At 32.7% G+C, this 22,500-nt stretch overlaps 4 protein-coding genes across 6 annotated transcripts in view; 2 read left to right on the top strand and 2 right to left on the bottom strand.

Annotated features, from left to right (window-relative positions):
• Positions 1–11,244, bottom strand: part of LOC124421612 — a 271,374-nt gene extending 260,130 nt beyond the window's left edge. Inside the window, exons 1-2 of one of the 3 annotated variants that reach the window (XR_006941705.1) lie at positions 10,998–11,244; positions 10,675–10,905 (exon numbers count right to left, since the gene is read on the bottom strand). Coding sequence is in view for 2 of the 3 variants with exons in the window: in XM_046956987.1 (XP_046812943.1) it covers positions 769–895 (127 nt within the window). In the remaining variant the exon portion in view is untranslated. Of the gene's footprint in view, positions 1–768; positions 1,463–10,674; positions 10,906–10,997 lie in introns of those variants that run through there. The other 2 variants (XM_046956987.1, XM_046956988.1) reach the window with 2 other exon arrangements.
• A 94-nt stretch (positions 11,245–11,338) lies between these two features.
• Positions 11,339–14,718, top strand: LOC124421611. Its single transcript, XM_046956985.1, has 4 exons — positions 11,339–13,578; positions 13,863–14,034; positions 14,116–14,244; positions 14,325–14,718. The coding sequence occupies exons 1-4, from the start codon at positions 13,463–13,465 to the stop codon at positions 14,544–14,546; spliced, it is 639 nt and encodes a 212-aa protein (XP_046812941.1). The 5' UTR covers positions 11,339–13,462; the 3' UTR covers positions 14,547–14,718.
• A 9-nt stretch (positions 14,719–14,727) lies between these two features.
• On the bottom strand, positions 14,728–21,256 carry LOC124421609 (AMMECR1-like protein). Its single transcript, XM_046956983.1, has 4 exons — positions 20,525–21,256; positions 19,337–19,447; positions 19,052–19,257; positions 14,728–18,559 (listed from the first exon to the last, which is right to left on the bottom strand). The coding sequence occupies exons 1-4, from the start codon at positions 20,734–20,736 to the stop codon at positions 18,393–18,395; spliced, it is 696 nt and encodes a 231-aa protein (XP_046812939.1). The 5' UTR covers positions 20,737–21,256; the 3' UTR covers positions 14,728–18,392.
• Positions 21,257–22,098: 842 nt separating this feature from the next.
• LOC124422067 overlaps positions 22,099–22,500 on the top strand; it is a 154,428-nt gene continuing 154,026 nt past the window's right edge. Inside the window, exon 1 of the mRNA XM_046957995.1 lies at positions 22,099–22,500. This exon is cut by the window's right edge and continues 345 nt beyond it. The gene's annotated coding sequence lies outside the window, so the exon portion shown is untranslated.

Genomic DNA, 22,500 nt, shown 5'->3' on the forward strand with positions numbered 1-22,500 from the left:
TTGCACCAATCGAATATAATAAAAGCGTTTTCTCTTTGACATATTTAACGAGACATAATTAGTAATTAATTGATTAATTAACGATACGAATAAACGAATACTATGTACGATAGGATGCAATCATCGCAAAGCCTTCTATAATCTTCCCTCTCCTAAATCTCGAATTCAGGCGAGGTCAACATTACGAGAACGAATCAATTCAGAGAGAGAGAGAGACAGAGAGAGATAGAGAAAGAATGAGAGAGAGAGAGAGAGAGAGAGAGAGAGAGAGAGAGAGAGAGATAGAGAGAGATAGAGAGCGAGAAAGCTAGTTATACCAGATAGAATTCAAATCTGGAATCGACATGGCGTTTCTGTTATGCGGTCGAGCGCTTATATACCTATACGGTTCGCCGACACCACCGTGCAGCACACCGCGACTACCCATAAATCTTCATAAACGATAAATAATTCTCTCGCGAACGAACGAGCATTTAATTATCGTGCTAGACTACAATCGTTTCGTTGAATTCGTTGAGTTACGCGTGGTTCATCTTTTTCTTTATACTTTATATTTTTATTTTTATTTTTATTTTTATTTCATTTAACCATACATCTCTGATCACGCATACACATACATCGTTATCGTCGTATTCTATACGCTATTGATCGTTCGCGAATTCGTTCGTATTATTTATTTCTATTTACATATACGTATAATTAAATAAAAATAATTATATATATATATATATATGATCAAAAGAAAAAGAAAGAAAGAGAGAAACTTACGAGTATTGAAAAGATGAGATGACGCCTTGCCATTTAAGAACGGCGATGCCTCTATGAGTATTTCGTTAGGTTTACGACGTAGCAGATAAACGATCGCCCAAAGGATTGAGATCACCGGCAGCCACATGATCAATGAGTAAAAATATATACTGTTCGAACGAATTCTTTTTTCTTTTCTTTTCTTTTTTTTTCTCTTTTCTTTTCCCGTTTCTTTTCTTTTTGTTTTTTTTTTTTTATTCCTTCTTTCTCACTATTTTTCTAAAAATAAAAAAAATTCAACAAAGAAAGAAAGAAAAAAAAATATATATATATATATACGTTAAAAAAATCACTCAAGTATAATCATCGAGATAATTATTCGTGACGACGTTTATATGAAGAAGAAAATTGAGTCCGATGAGATCGAGATCCTACTAAATATGGATCATCGACCGTTCAAACCAATGATCATCGTCTCAACGACGATTAAGAGGGATAAACATCTATGTGTGTGTATGTGTGTATGTGTGTGTGTGTGTGTGTCACGTCGGAGAAAAAAAATTTCAACACGTAAGATTCTCTAAGAGATTGGCGGCCGTCACGTGCGTTCCCGTACAGATCGTCGTCATAGTTTTCGTCTGCTTCGTAATGCCAGTCAGACATTTTTGACGTAGCCAGACGGTGCCGTAGCGTTCCGAAAATCCCATTTCTAAACTTGATATACCCAGATCGAACGGCTTCGAAAAAAAAAAAAAAAAAAGAAAAAAAATGAGAGATAGAGAGAGAAAAGAAAAAAAAAATAATAATAATAAAAAATAAAAGACACAGAACAAATAAACAAAAGTAAATAAATAAATGAATGAATAAATGTGAAAATAAAAAATAAAGGAAGAAAGAAGAAGGAAAAAGAAAAGTAGAAAATAGGAAATAAAATAAAAAAAAAAAAAAAGAAAAAACAAATATTTCTTCCTTAAACCATAATGGTCGTCATTTTCTATTAAAACGCATTTTCTCCTTTTTCACTTTTCTCTAATATCAATAATATCTCGTTTCTCGGTTTTACCCAAAGAAAAAATTGACCATACATCTGACCATATGCATATACATATACATATACATATATATATATATATATAAATACACAATCATACACGCACATATATATATATATATATATATATATATCCAAACTTGGAAACCACAATAGTGTACGCACACGTTGGATAGACGCCAATATCGTACGTATTTATTTATCACTAACAATCTACACACAAGCTTGACGTATCGCCGCGTGACACGAGGGAAAATTATATCTATGCGTTATGTTATGTTACGTTATGTTATATTATGAATGTGTGCAACGAAGATGATTAATGTAACGTTACGTTTGTTCAAGTATATTTATCATGTGTATTTAGGGATCCCTAGTTGAAGCCTGTATCACGGTGTATTGTTATAGCTAAGTATATTATATGTGATTTCGTATCGTATTGTTTCGTCTTTCTGTATATATATATACACACGTATACATATATACGCGCGTATACGTAAGAATAATAGATAAGATCGGGAAGAACGTTTTAAAGCTTGCAAAAAAAAAAAAAAAAAAAAAAAAAGAAAAACATGAAAAATCACTTTCGACGATTGCACCTGTGGCATGCGTGGGCACGATTCGCGCATCGACTGCTCGATCTTACCCTAAATTTAGCCATTGTTGGCTGCGTCCTACATTAGGACCACGCACGATCATCGTGCGTGATCGTTCGCACACAAACGTCGACAGTTTACCCTTTCCTCTGAATACGCACGTACACATACACACACACACACACACACACACACACATATATATATATATATATATATATATACCAACACATACATACATATATATATACATGGATGGACGAACGGACAGAAAAGACAGACAAACACATACACATACCGTATATCTATAGATATATTTTATTTCTGTTCGTTCATCAGCCAACAAACGCGTTAATTTTTGTATTAGTGAATTTACACGTATATACATACACGTACATGCATACATCCATCCATCTATATGCACATATACATGTATTTATCCAATACATTTGAATTTTGATGTACTTGCAACACACGTTAATAGATTTCACTAATTTAAACGTACACATATGTTTAATCCTACAATACGTTCTACTTTAAAATCCGTTTAGTTGATCTCTCAACATAGATAGATAGTACATGTAACACAAGTATACATGAATGACATACGACGGATCTGTATATACATAGTAGGATGAATACAGACCGGCGTGTAAACGTATTTATCGAAAGCCATGTATATAGACACGTTTCACACGTAAGCTCGTAGCTCGTGGTCGTCCCTCCTGTCTACTCTCACCCCTTCTCCATCTAATTAACTATACGCGAGACACCTATTGGGAATAGACAATAGTATATGTAATGGGCTAAACACGTAAGTATCTATCCGTATCGATACTAATTGGCAAAGTAGAACCCATTATACATTGTTAAATCCAAATTAACGATTTTATTTAATTTCGTTAATATTATTATATTTATTTCTATTTAAATATATTTATCTCTATATATCTATCTATTTATCTACGATAATTAAAAAACTTTCTTTCTCGATTACATACATCTACAAATAAAAAATATCATTGATATCGATTGAGCTAATAGAATAATAATAATAATAATAATAATAATAATAATAATAATAATAATAATAAAGAGAAAATATGAAGAAGAAAGAGAAAAAAAAATTAATTCAAACACAAATTTTTTTTGATATTTTTAACGAAACCAAAACACTCCTTCCCCTTCTTCAATTTATTAACGAAGATAATCTCGTAGTAAGATTAAAATGCATTATGAAAGGACCGATATTATATCGGTTTCTGGCAACGATTACCACGGTCATCCATTTAAATTTTCTTCTCTGCCACTTGAAATGTACCGATCGTACTTAGCACATATATACATAACTCAACTTGAAGAACTTTGTGCCAAAATGATATTTCGGTGATATAGTGCTATGCTCAAATGATATTTCGGACATAGTACCTTAAAACTAAGCCAATTACTTGATATCCGAAGGTCAATGTGCGATATTAATTATTTGAGAAGTTTCATTTTACGAATCTAAATTTATCAAACTTGATTGAATTAATTAAATAAAGTAAGATGAAATAAAATGGAGAAAAAGGAAAGTGATAAAGAGAGAAATAAAGATGGTAATAAAATAAATTGTAGCAAACTATGCATACACACATACGTACATAAAATATATATATATATATATATTATATAATAATATTTAATATAATATTATTTAATATAATTTATTATTATTATATAAATAAATATATATATATATCTATAAATATATATCTATAAACTATAGATATATCTGATATAACATAATGTACTGAGTGACAACTAAAACACGTGTATCTAACAATTATCACCGAAGAGAGAGAGAGAGAGAGAGAGAGAGAGAGAGAGAGAGAGAGAGAGAGATAATATATACTGGGCTAAAAGGTGGTAACCGATAGCTATAGTCATGATACGGTTAAATAGCTAGCTAGCTTCTGTAGAACGACGACGGAACTCTCCGGAAGAAGAGCATATAAGCTCTCGCCCCATTTCCCATTCATTGCTCTTATTATCAGCCACGTTGCTTTTCCTCTTATCACGTATACTTACTTTACGCGACGTACATACGTATGTATACATGTATATGTATACATGTATATATCTTTATGTAAATATACATATCTATACATTGCACACGATTGACGAGGGTGTAACTATACATTTCTACATACATACGTACGTACATGTATATATATATATATATATATATATATATATATATATATATATATATATAGAATGTATATATGTATATGTATAGATATAATATTACTATATAACATGAGAACGCTAAGAAGATATACAACGTTCTCAGTTGATTTTATAATAGAGAAACTATACGATGCTCGATCTGTACTCTCAATGATACTTTTATAATATTTCTATTAAATAATATTAATAATTTATAATTATTTAACTACAAAATAAAAATGAGTTTATTATTATGATCCATTGAAAAACTATATGTATTCAAATTTAATCATGTAATGCATGAACTATAAATGTTCGATGCTCTATCTGTACTCTCAATGACCCTTCATAATATTTTAATTATATTAATACTTTGAAAATAAATAAATATAAAAATAGAGAAGTATTCATTATTTGTGTATAGAAAATAAAATACTTCTACGTAAATACGTGTGTAACGCAGAAACTACAATCGTGTGAAATTAATTATCAAAATGATTACTTTAATTATATCAATGGTTTAAAAAAGAAAAATAATGAAAAAAGAATGAAAAAGAAAAAGAATGAAAAATAGATAATTTGATTATTTCCAGACAATATTGATTACTTTTGTAATGTATAAAATAAATAATATCTACGAAAGAAATCAATGTACTGTGGCGATGCACATACATACGTACATACATACATATATACAGACATACAGAGACATAGATATTATAGATGTTCAAGAGCATTCGATCACATAAAAATAAAAGCTTTTATTGTCGCTCTCATCTACGGGATATCACGTGCGTTGCATTTGAAATAATTTTAAGTGTACATTATCGTGCTTTAACGAAGTTGCCATTAAATGTAAATGAGATTAATGAAGGAAAACAATTTTGTTTTTCTTCTTTTTTCTTTTTCTTTTCTTTTTTTTTTTTTTTTTATTTTTTTCTTTTTTTTTTGTTCAAAATAATCGCACAATAAATAAACGTACAAATGATAATAATAATGAGTATACAAGTAAGGCCGATATTAGTAAGTATCGTAATATCGTATAAATCGTAAAACGAACATACTATTCTTTTATTTTCTCACGTTCTTTCTTTTTTTTATCCCTTTCTTTTTCGTATCCCAATGTACCAACCTCTCCTAACCCCGAATCACCATTACGTCCTGTCCCAATAGGATAACACTAAAGTTCGGTCTCATTTTTGTATTGATATAACAGCGAATACGTTTCAACGAAGTTTACCGATACCCACGTGCACCTTTTGTTTTCAAATGAAAACGGAATGTATTTACATTGGTTGCCACTCTCGCCGTTCTATTTTTACGTTGTATCTCGTATCGTTTGAATCGATTTTATCCGAGGAAGAAGGGAAAGGGAAAGGGAAAGGGATTAGAGAGAAATAGGAGTGGTTTGTTCGGAAACCTAACAATAAGGGGGTGTCGAAAAACTTTGTAAAAAACAATAAAGATAGCGTATGTAACACGTTTTTCATAATCAAGTAAACTTATATAAATAAAATATTATACGAGATTACATAACACACACACACACACACACACACACACAAAATATATACTATATATATGTTATTGTTTTTATATTATTTTTATAATTATAAAAACAATATTTTTATAGTTATATAATTTTTATATTTGTATTTATATTGTATTTATATAATATATAATATATAATATATAAACGATCAGACACGTGTATATACTTATCTATGTATAGATGTGTATGTGTGTGTTTATATGAGCGCATAAATAAAGTAGTGGAGGCAAAGTAAGCAAATCGTCGAGCCATAAACCATCCTTGACTCTCTTCTTCTCAGCTTTGCCTACGAAGCGCCTGCACCGCGAAATTGGAAACTATCGCCGCCGTCGGTGGTGTATGGCTTCCATTCCCTCAAACCCCACTCATTTTCTCTCATTCTTTCTCTCTCTTTCTCTCTCTCTCTCTTTCTCTTTGTCACTATCTATCCCTCTCTCCCTCTCTCCCTCTCTCTCTCTCTCTCTCTCTCTCTCTCTTGTCCTGTCTTCTCGCTTTACATTTTCTCATACGACGATTATCAAAGATTCAAAGATGAGTTCCCATTTGCGGTCGGAATTTCTGAAGCGTTGATGAAACCGAAGACGCGATTCTGCGTTCCAAAATATGAAAGAAAAAGAAAGGGAAAGAGAGAGAGAGAGAGAGAGAGAGGGAAAGAGAGAAAGGGTGGATTGGAAAATTAAAAGTTTTCCTATATATATATATATATATATATATATATATATATATATATATATATTTTATAAACAAACAAAAAATTGCGGATTTATTCGTTATTCATAGTTCGTATCGTTACGAGAAAAATATGGGGGATAAAAAATAAAGGAAAAAAAGAAAGGAAAAAAAAAATAGAAAAGAAAAAAAAATCGAAAGAGAGATAGAAAAAATGTATAATTTGTCTATACGATTTATATACATGGCAAAAGAAAAATTACAAAAAGTTATTCGTTATTTGTGGTCTGCATTGTGAAGCAAAAAGAAAATAAAAAAGGAAGATAAAAAGAATAATAATAATTAAATAGAAATGATACACATTAAGCTTAATGATTCGAAGTATTTGAATTTTCGCGCTACAAATGAAAGCACCCTCGCGTTAGTTTGTCGACGAACGCATGAGGGGGTGTAGGTGGTCTCTTTATAGTGGAACGTTTGATTCGATCGAACAACAAAGAACGATCGACGTTTGAGATACGATACGATACGATACGATACGATACGATACGATACAATACGTTATGGAACGAGACGAGACAAGCTGCTTTTTTTAATAACAACAAGTAAAGAAAACGAGCGATCATTGACGATTATTGTGAATTTTGTAATATAACAACGATGAAGAAAACTGGAACGCTTATGTACGAGCAATCATAACAGACTTATCAAAAATTAAAAATGACATGTATCGAAAGAAATTGTTATAATATAAATGTAGTCAAGTATATATATATATATTGACGTTTGAAAATTTCCTCCCTGATTTAATATATGATATATATGTATATATACATATATTAATTATTGTAATACCATATATACATATATTATAATTATACATATATATATATACTCATGTAATTTAAAAAAAAAAAAAAATATATATATATATATATATATATATATATGTATGCGTGTGTTTGTAAATACTTATATTAAACCCGTTGTTACGATTCGTTAAGTATAAAACTAAAAAAGCAACGAAACAATGTTCCTTGGAATTTTTTTTCTTTATTTTTAATTTTATTTTTTCTTTTTTGTCTCCTTTTTAGTTTGTAAAACACGAAGGTCTCTGTTTTAAAAACGAAGAAAACTAAAGGAGCCCCTGGCCGTGAGTAAGCCGACGCATAATAACCGTGGAAAAAGGAACGAGCAAGCCAGTGCCGAAATTATTAGCGCGTTTCCTTGGCAAAGATCCAAAGAAATGCGAAAACGAACGCTAGTATACATACATATATATATACATATATATATATACATACATATATACATACCTACATACATACATACATATATACATAAATACCTACGTTCTCCCGATTATTGCAACACGCTTTATTATGCTGGCCTACATGTCGTATCAACGAAGATCACAAAATAAATGCAAACAAGCGTCCTATCTTTACCATTTCTTTTTTGTTCCTTTCTTACATCTCTTATTCGCGTTTCACGATCGAGAGAGAAAGCGAGAGAAAAAGAAAGGGAGAGAGAGAGAGAGAGAGAGAGAGAGAGAGAGAGAGAGAGAGAGAGAGAGAGAGAGAGAGAGAGAGGGAGAAGAAAAAAGAGAAAGAAAAACAAAAGAAAAAAAAAATCAAGAAAATGCAAAAGATAAACGACATGCGAGAAAGACTCGAATGTTACTATTCGCTTATTCACCCTTGTCCTTAACACCTCCCACCTCATCCATCCACCCACTCCCTCTATTATTCAAAAGCCTGATCTCACATTTTATTCACAGTACGAAATTAACACATTTATATAACGATTAAAGAGACGTTTCCCATGTACCAATACGACTTTAAACTTATATTTTAAGATACATGCAAGCACATACACACTATATGTATTTTAAAATATATATATATATATATATATATATATATAAGTATGCTGTCATGCTTCTATTCAATGTCGCCGTCTGCTAAAACCTTTGAACATGCTATCTTACGTTTACAAGTTTGTAATGAGACACACGACATATTTACATACATTTACCTATGAGTGAATCGTTCAATTGTCAAACAAGGGACAATTATATATGTCAAAGAACAATGGAGATGAACAAACGATTGATCGTTACGAAACAGATTATTCAAACAATCGATCCCATTCGATAGACGACTGAACAATTATAACAAAAAGGAGACTACGAGACAGTCAATTACCTTCTCGATGATTGGAAACATAATGAAAATTATTCGAATTTAAAATTTGTACGTATTAATATTCACGATTCTTATTAATCCGTCGAATTATATAATCGTATTTCTCTTTGGATGATCCGTGAAAACGAAAAGAAAAATATCGATCGTGATCCATCCAATTTGAAATCCAATTGAAAAACTGAAACAATTAAACAACGGCTAATATATATATATATATATATATATATATATATATATATATATATATATATATATATGTTGTATGTTGTATGTATGTATGTTTATAGAACGAACGTGATTATTGGCTATTTTTTTTTTTCCACGAATCACAAAAACTGTTTTGAAAGAGCATCCAAAATGCGGAATGCGGATAACGACGTAAATAAAAATATGCGGATGAAAAACGAGCGTCCGATTGAAACTATCGATTAATTCGAAAAGTACGTATGTCTGAATTATAATCTTTATAATCGTTAGAAAGTTACAAGGTTAAAACGTTTTTGTAGTTAACTTTACACGATAATTCCGTTTGATTATCTACCTACATTATCGTACCATATACTACCTTTATATTTCAATTTATATGTATGTACTAAAGCTAATCTTAGAAGTAATATCATTCGAATTAGATCTATTCCTGGTTGTTAAATCGATTAAAGGCAATTCAATAAATTCGTACTTTTTAAACAACGTTAGTCCGTAACTAATGTTAAATGTTTGACGTTGTTAGATCTATGTATGTAGATTTAAGATACTTATCTAACTCTGCCGTACGATAATCTAACTTGCTAACCGTAATAGTCTTCCATCGATTTGTACTTTCGTTCCACCTATATATATATATATATATATATATATCGTAGCAGGTCGGAGTTTTACAAAAAGCAAAAAGTGGAATAAAAAGAAAAAAAAAAATTTACGAATAATAACGAAAGAAAGAAAAAAATATCGAAATAAAAGTAAAACGTTGAACATTATGTACAACCATATATACGTATATATATACACACATACACACATGCATACTCACAAGCGCACTGTATCATGTTCATAAAATTGTAATACCGCGGATATTTGAATTTCGAATTTCGGGAGAGAGATTGTAGAAGGTAAAGAAGGAGTGAATCGATAGAAAGCAAAGGTTAAAATCTACGGTCGATAGAAGTAGTTTAACGAGTGTAGTTGTGTGAACGACACAACCATGATGACAGCTGACCGAGTGACCTGGTGGCCCTTAACCGGTACTCTCTGACCACAACCAATTACTATTACGTGAAACGTGTATCACGTAGAATGCAAAGGCATGACGAAAAGAAGAATAATGGTTGAAGGTAAGGGATTAGAAGGGAGGGGGGTGGAGGAAGAAGGTGAAGGTACTACGTAGGAGGGAAAAAAGGAGCAAAAAAGAAAAAGAAAAAAGAAGAGAAGAAGGCAAAAAAAAACATGGACGCGTATTTTTTTACACCGTGTTTATACGTACATACATACGTACGTGCATATGTATTTATGTGTGTATGTATGCGTATATATATATATATATATATATATATATATATATATATATACATATATACACAGGGCCAGAAAGAGATCTTCGCTTGCTTGCGTCTACTCTAAAAAAAGCTCATAGAAGCTTACCACCTTGCTTACGGACTGGCATCCTTTATCCTCCGTCGACCTCTCTCTTGTTTCCACTCCCTTGCTCGTTCTCACTCTTCCTCTCGCACTCTGTCTCTCTTCTTTCTCTGTCTCTCGTTTTTTATCCTCCTCGGAAAATTGCTTTCTTCGTCTCTTCCTTCCTCCCTCGTTATTTCACACAGAGATATACTTCTAGGATGACGAGGTTCGACGTAGAATACAACGCATACCACACTATTATTATTATTATTATTATTATTATTATTATTATTATTATTATTATTATTATTATTATTACTATTATTATTAATAATTATTATTATTACTTTATACCGATGATTTCACAAGCTCTAGACACCTTTTTTCATCACGAATGAGGTTAGTGCACCTAATGAAACATATTAACGGTGATGAAATACGGTACACTACCATCCACCATCCACAGTCAACATCAACAACAACGACGACGACGATCGACAACGACGATCGACGACGACGACGACGACGACGACGATAACAACGACAATCAACAATAACAACAACAAATAACAAACAAGAAATAATAACAAATAACAATAATAATAATAACACAACCCACCACCACCACCACCACCACCTCCACCACCACCACCACTACTACTACTACCACCAATACTAATACCGATACCAATACCACGAATACACACGAGGAGGTGCACCACCACCAACAACTACCACCACCACCACCACTACTACCCCTACTACCACCGGCACGTTCTTTTCTCTCTCTCTCTCTCTCTCTCTCTCTCTCTCTTTTTCACTCTCACGTATTAAGCCCTTTTGCGTTACGTGCGTGTATCGAAACAGTAGAAGGGAAGAGAGAAGATATGATATATACGTAAACGCCGGAAAGAGAAAGTAAGACGAGTAAAAAGGAGAAAAGAAAGAAGGTGGCGGTGCGTCCTGTTCGACTTTCCGCGCACGATCCGTCTGCCACTACTGTCATGCGTCAGTCGAGAACCAGTACCGACGACGACGACGACGACGATGACGACGGCGGCGACGGCGACGACGACCACTACGACGGCGGCGGCAACGACGACGACGACGACGACGACGGCAACGACGACTGCGACCGTCGACGGCGGCGACGTGAACGACAACGTCTGCGGAATGACCATCAACGATGACGACGACGACGACGACGACGACGACGACGACGACGACAACGACGTCCACAACAGCGCGTGTCTATTTCTCTCTTTCTCTCTCTTCTTTCTCTTTCAAGTTCTTCCGTCCCTTTTACGACACACTAGAAACACGTTCGGGCCGCAGTAACATCCCTGCGGAACGCACGAAATAAACACTATATCTGTCACTTTTCTTCTCTTTCTCTCTTTCTCTCTCTCTCTCTCTCTCTCTCTCTCTCTCTCTCTCTCTATCGCCGGTTTAGATACGTTCGTCTCTCTTTCTCGCGTGCGCGCTTTCTATCTCTCTCTCTCTCTCTATCTCTCTCTCTCTCTCTTTACATCTGTTCGTCTCACTCTATTACTCTATCTTTCTCTATCCCTATCTCTCTCTCTCTCTCACTCTTTCTCTCTCTGTCTCTCTTTCTCTATTACTCTATCTTTCTCTCTCTCTCTCTCTCTCTCTCTCTCTCTCTCTCGCATTCGTCTCGCACAATATGGCGTCGCACTCTGGCCGTCGTCGCGGAGCCGGAAAACCGTGCAAAATCCACTCACTACTGGCAACGCGAAGAAACGCGAGCGCGCAAGCCGCACTGCCGGATTGGTCGATGCCAGTCTAGCTTGATGACGTCATGGTAGCCCTCGTGACGCGCTACCCCGAAGGCCGAGATCAACCCCCTACGACCCCCAACGACCTACTGCCTTCACGCACCCCTTCTATCTACCTCTCTCCCTCTCTCTCTCTCTCTCTCTCTCTCTCTCTTCAACTTGCTTTCTCTTTTCAATAAACTCGTCGTCGTCGTTTACCCCCCTCCTCTCTCTCTCTCTTTCTCGACGATGACTCGCTCGTTATCGATGACTATATCGCCACCCCTTCTCTCTCTCTCTCTCTCTCTCTCTCTCTCTCTCTCTTTCTCACATACTCCCCCACTTGTAAAACGGTTCTCGTTGCGCTCGTTAGCACGAGCTGAAACTTAACCGTCTCGTCCATAGGCGTCAGCATCGATCAAACGTCTCTTCCGTTTTTAAAGAGAAAAGAATCAAATGCGTATTGAGGGTGCATCGATTTGACAATATTTTGCGATTGAAAATATCGATCTTTCATTCCTTCTTTCTCTCTCTCTCTCTCTCTCTCTTTCTACTTTTTTCTCTATCTCTCTCTTTCTCTCACTATACATGCACCCATGAGACTAGTTAGAAATTATATGTTTATTCTTCAAGAGAGAACGTTCAAGAAATATGAGAAAAAAGAATCTTTTTCTGCTTCCTTTTTTTTCTTTTTTTTTTTTTTTCCTTATACATAGGATTTTATCGAATGTTATCACGCAGTTGTATTGATCAAAATTACTTATCCCATCAATCGATGATAATTATTCTTAACCCAACGGAATATTTACGACGCATCAATTTTTTATTTTCAATTTCTATAAGGATATTAAAAATGATTTCGAAAATGATGATCTGAGTGCATATTTTGTGTACGACCGATCGTTCGTCCATCTATATTCGTTCAGATAATGTAACACGTTAGAAGAAACTTACTTGTACGTGCGACTTTACCGGCAAGAATTTCCTTTGAATATATATTACTAAACTGATTTGTATATAATAAATAACGTGCAATAATGGCTTTAAGAATGTCAGAGGGTAGCATACCAGAAAATGCTATTGTTTTAAGTAGAAACGAGGCTATTAAATATCAATGGAAACAAATTCAAAATTGGAAACCACAAAGAGACGTGTAACTAACCTCAATTAATTACGCTATAGATTTTTCTATAAATGTTGACATAGTATTACATTGTTTTTATTATATGTAAGATTTATTATATCTGACTCTATTCTAGAATAGATCTTTTCAAATGCTAATAATCGTATTTTAATTATTCTTTCTTATATGTATGTATTTATATATATGTGTATATATATATACACATATATACATATATGCATAGATATTACAACAATTATATTTCAATTTACTTTTAATATAACTAATTAATTTGAAATTTGTTTTTATCAAAGTTGGCCATTTTCATATGGACTAGGTTTTCTTGGAGGTGTCGCAGCATTATCAGGTGTATATATTAACATGAGGATTAGAAAATCATTGAAATTGCGTAATTTTGGTACTGCTGCTTCTGCTGTCACTATGTCAATATGTCCAGGGTCACTTGTAATTGTTGCTCAGCTACAGGTATAACATTTTGGATCTTAGAAATCTTTGTTTGGCCGTTTACTATTAATTTGATTGATTACTTATATAAAATATATTTAGATGGTTACAGAAAAAACTTTTTTGCCATTTCCAACCTGTCCATTATGCGTTGAAATGAGATCAATAGTCATTCAGAATTGTGGTGCCATTATATATCCTTTGGTTTTATCACCGATAGTAAACTTTTTGGTAAATTTTAATTTCTATAATTTACAATTAGTTATTTATGCGAATACTTTCATATAATTTTTCTAATAATTTTGTTATAGATCGCTAAGCGTGATGGAAGATTTAGAATGCCATATTATACAAACTGGAAAGAAATAATATACTTTTGTATGAACTTATTTAAACCTATTGCCCCATCATTACTAACCATAGCTGCTATAAATGCTGTAGCTGCGTCTATCATTGTATATAAACAATTTAAGTGTATATCTTATATACAGAAAACATTATCTGTAGAAAATGAAAATGACAATTTTGAATAAGATTTCTAAAAATTCATTATTGTTAGTCTTATAAATTATTGAATAAATTATATTAAATCGTGTAATCGTCAAATTATACTGAAATATTTGCAGTTTGCCCGCGTTTATATCTATGAACGTCATGTCGTACATGCATGTCGTATGGGATATACTATTAAAACTATAAAACAAACGAAGTGTGTGACAATATAAAATGTATTTATTCCTTCATCCCCTTTGCATTATAAGTTGATATTAATATATTTAATTATTTTTAGTTGTCTGCCAAAGTTGCTCGTTCTAATGGACTTACTGTGCTAGTGTGCACTATGCATTGCTGTTGTCTTTATTTTGTAGGCGGTATATAAACCAATTTTAACAACAGGCTTAGGCACAGTACATTTTGTAATATTATGTCTTTCAAATTATTAAGATTCGCTGTCTTGTACAGTAACTATATGCCATTTTTACTTAAAAAATTTTGAATGTAATTGTTAAAATCCTAAATCTTATCCATGCAACACACGTAGGTTTATACGGAAAAATTCTGGCATCATTTATGCATAACAAACAGTGTTGAAATTTAATAGGAATATCACCATTAATTATTTTTACCAATATAATAGTCGTCGAAGCTAATGCAAGTGCATAAGACATACCGTTTTAAAGGTAATCGAATTATGTTTGAACAAGTATTGTCATAATGAGATTCAGAAAATATTTAATGAAATAGAATAAGGTGCATGAAATCTTTCTGATTTATAAGCAGCATCATTTTGTTATGCATGTATAAATATCATTAATAAGATGAAAAGCAACTATTAAAAAAGTAGTTTAATCTGTATGATAAACATAATTCGCATAAAGAATTATGTAAATATTTTTATCTATTAGGATTTGGGACTTTAACATATTTAAAAACCTTCATAAATTTCAAGAACTACGCTCTATGTAGAAGAAAAACAAGAAAAAAGAGAAAAAAAAAGAGAAAACAAAAAAAAAAAAGAAAAAAAAAATAATTACCATTGGAAATGCATCAGATATTTATCTTCTTTGCTATTCTCCATTGACATTTATGAACTAAAAGATACTATCAATGATACGATATGTACACCGTACGTACAGGTAGCGTTACTATCATTGACTTAATTAGGATTCCACAGCCTAATTCAGTTTATATATATATATATTTTTTTAATTTGATTTGCCGATAAATCTACGATTAAGTATGATACTGGCAGTTGGTTGGACATCTTGTCGAGGCTTTTGAGTGGTATGGAGATCTCAAAAACTAGCAAGCTACCTTGGTAATAATAATGTAATGTAATAATGTAAGTAATAACATCAAATGTTAAGTTAAAACATTGATTAACAAAAGTGTAACAACACGATTTCTTTAGTCTTAGCAAGCTTTGCTTATGTAAATGACACAACAATGAATAAATTGGCAGTGAATGAAACCAGCCACGGAGTAACTGGAGGAATCTAAGTAAAGAGAGGACATTAACACGTGGAAGAATAGGACGCCAATTATTTCTTGCAAATTTCTGCCAGACGCACTTTTATACGATAATAGTCTAAAATGCATTACTAGTTCGTAGTACATTAATAGCTGCATTTGGCATATAAAACCATCTAAATCATAATACAGTTGAAACTTTTCTTTCAAAATAGATATAATGTATATATATATATATATATATATATATATATATATATATATATATATATATATATATATATATATATATATATATATGCATTGAAGTACTATTTGTTTCTCTTTCTTTCTATTTTTGTTTTCTTTTGTATTATAGGTAGCCATATAATGCAACTATATAATGTACAAGAATTCATGAATTTACGATCACAATTCGCAGAATAATCAAAATCACAATGAGATCGTCATTTTTTTTTTTGTTAGTACCTTAAATCTATATTACAACTAGAAATTAACATTTTCTTTTTCTCTATAGTCATAGTGCAGTCCATTGCTTATTTACAGTAGAGGTCCCATTCTGCAAATATTTTATATTACACATTTAGAATACCTCCATGTTCTCTAGAGGTATTGTTTTTAAAATTTCTCTCTGTTAAGTTGTAAGCTGAACTTGTATAATATTGAGCAAGATAACAATAATCTTAATAAAGTTATCTTTGAACCTCTTAAAGTGATATATTTTAAGAGACTAATTGAGATGTATTCTTATAAGCCTAAGCTGTACGTTAGAAAGTACAGTATTTATGTACCCCATATTTATCGATACTTTTCATCAATAGCAAAACTTCTTTGCTGCAATAAAACGCTGGACTATATTACAACTACGATTTTTTAAAATAAACTTCGATGTAGCAATGGTATAAACTATGTTAGACAATTTACAGATTATATTTACATTAGCTAAATACATTTTGAGGGATTTATATTTTATGTCCAACAAAATGATACAACGTCAATGAACGATCTAATACAATCTAATTAATATAACAGACATATTTATTTATACCATTAGTACAAAGAAATTCTATTTAGCCGTTTTAACATTGTCATACTTAACGTAAAAATTACTGTCACACTGTTAGAAACAAATTGAACAGTGGAAATTAAATTTTTTACTTATTTTTATGAATTTTTAAAATATTAAAAAAAAAAAAAGAAAAAAAAATGAAAAAGAAAAAAAAGGAAAACAACATTAGTATTAGTAATTTATACCGACAAAGATAGAGTAATTTTTTTTTTTCCATAACAATTACAATTGCTCATAAAAATATTTAACAGCATTATGAAACATATTGTAATCTAATTATATACTCCAATTAACAAAACAGAAATTCAAAGGATACAAAAAGCATCTTTTCACACACCTTTTGTTTATATATATATATATATATATATGTATATATATATATATATATAATATTAATATTCTATATTTCTTGCAATATATGTAATAATACAAAGACATATATCTTTGATCAAATTTGTACAGTTTTAAAGAGATGTATATCTTTGCTGTGCTATGTAATTACTTATATCACCCATACATTGCAGATAAAAATATCAATGTAGATCCGTTAGTATGATGGCAGAGTTAATCATGTGTAAAGAGCATAAACGTATATTAAGTGCTAAGATTCGTTTAATAATTAAATACTATTTCATTAGCTCTGGCATATCATCTCGCTTGATATTACTTTAGAGAAAGAGAAAAAGAAATAGCTCTAACTTCTCATACTTGTTAAATACATTTCAAAGACATCATTTTTAATGATTAATTTCATTATTCAATTGATATTTTAGTTCAGTTCAATATTAAATAAGTAATGAACTTATTTATAGTTAATATAGGAATTATATTTTAAGTAAAAATATTGCCATCATACTCGTAGGTTCTATCATCCTCAGGGAGGACTGTATGGTATCATAAAGGGGAGACTGTGTATGCTAAAACATACAAAATACAATAGGCACCACTTCAAACAGTGAAAAATTGCAAGTAACAGCCGCCTCCAATGTCATTTTCGCTTGCGCACCCCACGATCCATATTTTCTTGTGTTGTATATCGGTGCGTACGAGGATGTGAATGTGGAGGAGGAAAGGAAGGTCCTGCACGATCCCACCAAAAAGATGGATAATCTTGAACAGGTACCACAACGGGAGAAACAGGAGGCATAGGAAGTGGATGTATGAACGATGGATGATTAGGTTGTACCATCACTAATGTATGCTGCTGGCTGGCCACAAACGGATTGTATTGATTGCTGTTATTGTATTGAAAATGGGATGTTGTTTCTGTATTGTTATAACGAACTGCGACAGAAGTTTGAGAAGGTAGGGGCCCTTGTGGAGGACCCCAGGCCAGCTGCTAGCACCTTCGGCAGTGCCAATGTGTCATATAATCTTGATAGCTTACGGTGACCTTCTCACTCTGGTAACGAGTTAACTTCACACTACGTCTAATGTCTGGAGTTACCAATCCTTTATAACCACCTTTATGCAGCAGGGAGTCTATTGTCTGTATCTGGTCCCATCCTAAACATGTCAAGTTCTAACTTTGCAGAATACTCGCGAATTTCGAAACTGCTGTAAATATCAGCATACAAATTAATTAAATTGTTTCTAATTAATAAAACTCGTAGAGAATTTTGGATTTCCTGGAAGTAGCAGTAATTTACTTATTACGACGTTGCTTTGATGCGAAGAAAAATGAACGAATATATATATACATACATAAAGCAAAATTTCGAAATTCTATTTTCAACTTTACCAACCACTAAACAAAAGCAACTCTGTGACGGTTTATTATATGCCCTTGCATATGTAAATTTTCAATTATGTTTTTTCATTCATAAAACTGTATGCAATATGAATTGACAAAAATATGTTTACTATTTTGAAACTACCAGAGGAATAAAAAAAAAAAAAACCATGATGAATGTATGATCAACAATACAATAACATAACAATTCCCTGGCTATAAATTAATTTATTATTTAAAAAAAGAAAACAAAAGTGAATACTGACCTTGTTCCGGTGCTACATCAGGCAAGTAAGTAGCCGTCCGCTTATTACCCTTTTCATTATGGAACTCTATACGAATTCCATGAACTCCAACTTCCCAATCTAAATAGTCCACCCCGTCTTCAAAGTTTCTAAGGATAGATACGCTTACATGCAAGCGTGGCAATTCCTCTCTTGTTATCGGATTGAATCGAGAATCTTTAAATGCGCTTTTAGAAAGGAGAAACAAAAATATATTCTAACTTTAAATATGATAATAATTTCAATCTTATTTATATTCTGTCATACCTAGTAGTAGCGTATTCTCTTAATCCGGCATGTAAATGCATAGCATTAAATGTACCGATGCAGCCTCTTAATCTCATGTCTTTTCCAATAGACCAAGTTACGAATAATGGGCTGAAAAATAGTTTATCTATAAATTAAAATACACATACGATAGAATTTTTTTTTTTAATGCCGATGCCAAACAAATTAATCTAACTTAAATAAAAGGATATATACATATATATATATATATATATATATATATATATGCATGTGTGTGTTGAAAAAAAAAATTATACAATAAGCCATAAGAATGGAAATTTTAATTAATACATATGTAAACGTCCATATTAAGAAAAAAAAGAAAAAAAAAAAAAAGAAGAAAAAAAGAAAAGAGAGATTCGTCGCTTGACACGTTTTTAATATTAAAACTATAACTTTTTTTTTCCCCATTGTAAATCAATTAAAATATAACGAGAAAAATAAGTCAAGGTAAGTGATCAAAGAAGCGGTTAATAGTGCTACCGCGTTTATGCGAAGAATCGACGACCGAGTCAAAACAAAAAAGAAAGGAAGAAAATAGGGGGGAGAAAAAAAAAAGAAGAAGAAATAAAAATCATCATCATCCCTTGCACGTCAATTGGAACATGCAATTTCATGGTATCGAATTGCAAGAAAGAAAATAAAACGATGCCCGTTTGATATGATTTTAAAAGGTAACGAATAAAATCTAATCGAGGTTAGTTCGATCGAAGGACGTTTTCAAGGGCTTGTGTTCTGAAGGACTCATTGAGTGACATTGTTGACGGACTTTAAAAATAAAGATCTCGCGTTAACAAAGAGATTGAGAGGATAAAAGAAAGAGAGAAGTCGAATAGAAAGAGAAAGAGAAAGAGCGCGCGCGAGCGCGAACGAGTGAGACAGCACAGAGAGAGAGAGAGAGAGAGAGAGAGACGACAAAAAATGGATAGAAAAAGAAATAAAAGGTTATAATGCGAGGGCTTAAAGAAAAAGAAAGAAAGAGAAAGAGAGGAAAAAAGATAAATGAGAAGAAGAACGAGCGAGCGAGAACGAGAGAGAAAAAGAGAGAAAGAGAGAGAGAGAGAGAGAGAGAGAGAGAAAGAGAGAGAAAGAAGTAAGATAAAACAGAATTGAGAAAGGCGCGTGGAGATGGTATCGGTGGGGAACAAAGAGGGCCAAGTTACTCACAATGCATCGTTGCTGAAGTTGGGCGTTTTTGGAGGGTCAAGTTGATGTAGTTGGCAGTAAAGTACGTCGAAGCAAAAGAAACCCATTTCCGGTTGGACTATCGTGGAATAGCGTATCTGGGTGCCGTTTTGCAATACGGCCGAGCCATTGCACGGAATGCTGGTCGAGTTATTCAGCTTTTGCTTCTTCGTTCCACAACAGCCAGCAGCCATCTTTCCTGGCTCGACTCTCGCGACTGCTCACTGCACTATAGTAGTAAGAAGAGAGAGAAAGAGAAAGAAGAGAGAGAGAGAGAGAGAGAGAGAGAGACTGACAAAGACAAAAAGGTATAGAGAGAGAGAGAGAGAGAGACAGAGACAGACAGACACGGCCGGTCTACGACCTGTACACACGCACGTCTCTTCGTCTCTACTGCTGCTACTGCTCTTCGTCCTTTAGTCGTCGTCGCGTGCGAAATTACGCCCGCGCTCCGCTAGATGTCTCACCGAACTAAAAAACAGCTGTTTCATTGTCCTCCCGCCATTACGTTCGCGCCATTTGTAAGGAGTAAACGTCGTCTGCAACGGTACCTTAGTTATCTTTAGTAACAGTCGAAAGGATTATCGAGTAGCATTATATCGGATCTCTAATGATTGGCTCATTACTCATATTATTCTATTACCAATATCATATCTAGGTGGGAACGATCTCGAAGGTCATTTCTCGTTAATTATTTTACTACTGACTCATTTATATTCCAATTGTATCTTTGCTGTCGTTTTATTTCATTATTTATCGTATTTTAATACGAGATTAAAAATAATTCAAGGCTTTAATACGCATCATCTCTCGTCTTTGTACTTGTCTCGTTCTACGTGTAATTATTTAATTGAAATTAAAAGAAATAAATAAATAAATAAAAAAAGAAAAAAATAGAAAGGAACGAACGATATATAAATGAAAATATCATTTGACCTGAATTTACAATTGATTCTTAACAAATACATAATCATTGTCGTCTATTTATCTAACTTGCGACCTTTACGATGGGGAAAATAATAAACCCTATGACTAATCAGTCTAACTTTTAAAAACTAATCGTTTTCATTCTTTCCTATCGTCATTGTATACATATAACGTAAACATATACATTAGTAGAATGGTTTCGAAAGTGACAACGAAATTGTTTCGTCCTCCGTTAGTCTTGCGTTAATTCAACAGTGAAACACGAAAGATCTATTAATATTATATCTCAATGAATCATAAGTAAGAATTGTCTTAAAGTAATCTGTAATAAATATTTTATATAGATAAATATCAAGATTTAAGATTGAAAACGATTTTAAATAGAATTATCATCGAATGACTTGCGAAACATTTAAAAATATAAATAACAAATAATATTGGAATAATAGAAATTTTAATAAGGTACAGGGTCCGTACGATCGAACGTCCGTACCTGTCTACGACTTGGTACGAAGTCGAACGGAGATAGCCGAGGCATGACGAAGGATTCAATTCAGCAACGTGCATCGCCGCCAACTTGTATGCACCGTGCTCTCGCACCCATCTCGATACATACATACGTAACTACATACGTACAATATTTTATATACATATTTACTTCTTCTTCTTCTTCTTCGTCTTCTTCGTCGTTGTCGTTGTCGTCGTCGTCGTCGCTTACCTGTTAGCGCATATTTAAAGATTTCGCGATCGTGACACTCGACATCTTTAAATCTCGATCTAAGTGTAGATCGTTACGTGACTTATATATCAGTTCAATACGGTTTCGTTTCTATCAAAACAAAATAGTCAATTTTTCACGATAACATCGAAAAGTGAAAATCGTGATGTTGTGTTGTTGCCGCGTTCATCTAAGTTACATTAGTCCATAGTATTCGCGAACAATTCGAGTGTAAAGACGAACGTCGCGGTTCGGAACTCGATCGAAAACTCGACATATGTATGTATGTATGTATGTGTATATATATATATAT

Source organism: Vespa crabro, chromosome 2 (assembly GCF_910589235.1).
Source record: "Vespa crabro chromosome 2, iyVesCrab1.2, whole genome shotgun sequence".
In the NCBI taxonomy this organism is placed as follows: Eukaryota; Metazoa; Arthropoda; class Insecta; order Hymenoptera; family Vespidae; genus Vespa; species Vespa crabro.

Bases quoted from the DNA above. Each gene is read 5' to 3' on its own strand.
- LOC124421609 (XM_046956983.1), bottom strand. From the start codon at position 20,736: ATGGCTGCTGGCTGTTGTGGAACGAAGAAGCAAAAGCTGAATAACTCG. The intron at 19,258-19,336 runs GTATGACAGAAT...CCTTTCTAAAAG, and splicing joins AGAGAATACGCTACTACTAG to CGCATTTAAAGATTCTCGAT. The intron at 18,560-19,051 runs GTCAGTATTCAC...TGACATGTTTAG, and splicing joins TGATGTAGCACCGGAACAAG to GATGGGACCAGATACAGACA.
- LOC124421611 (XM_046956985.1), top strand. From the start codon at position 13,463: ATGGCTTTAAGAATGTCAGAGGGTAGCATACCAGAAAATGCTATTGTT. The intron at 13,579-13,862 runs GTAACTAACCTC...TTTTTATCAAAG, and splicing joins TGGAAACCACAAAGAGACGT to TTGGCCATTTTCATATGGAC. The intron at 14,245-14,324 runs GTAAATTTTAAT...ATTTTGTTATAG, and splicing joins CACCGATAGTAAACTTTTTG to ATCGCTAAGCGTGATGGAAG.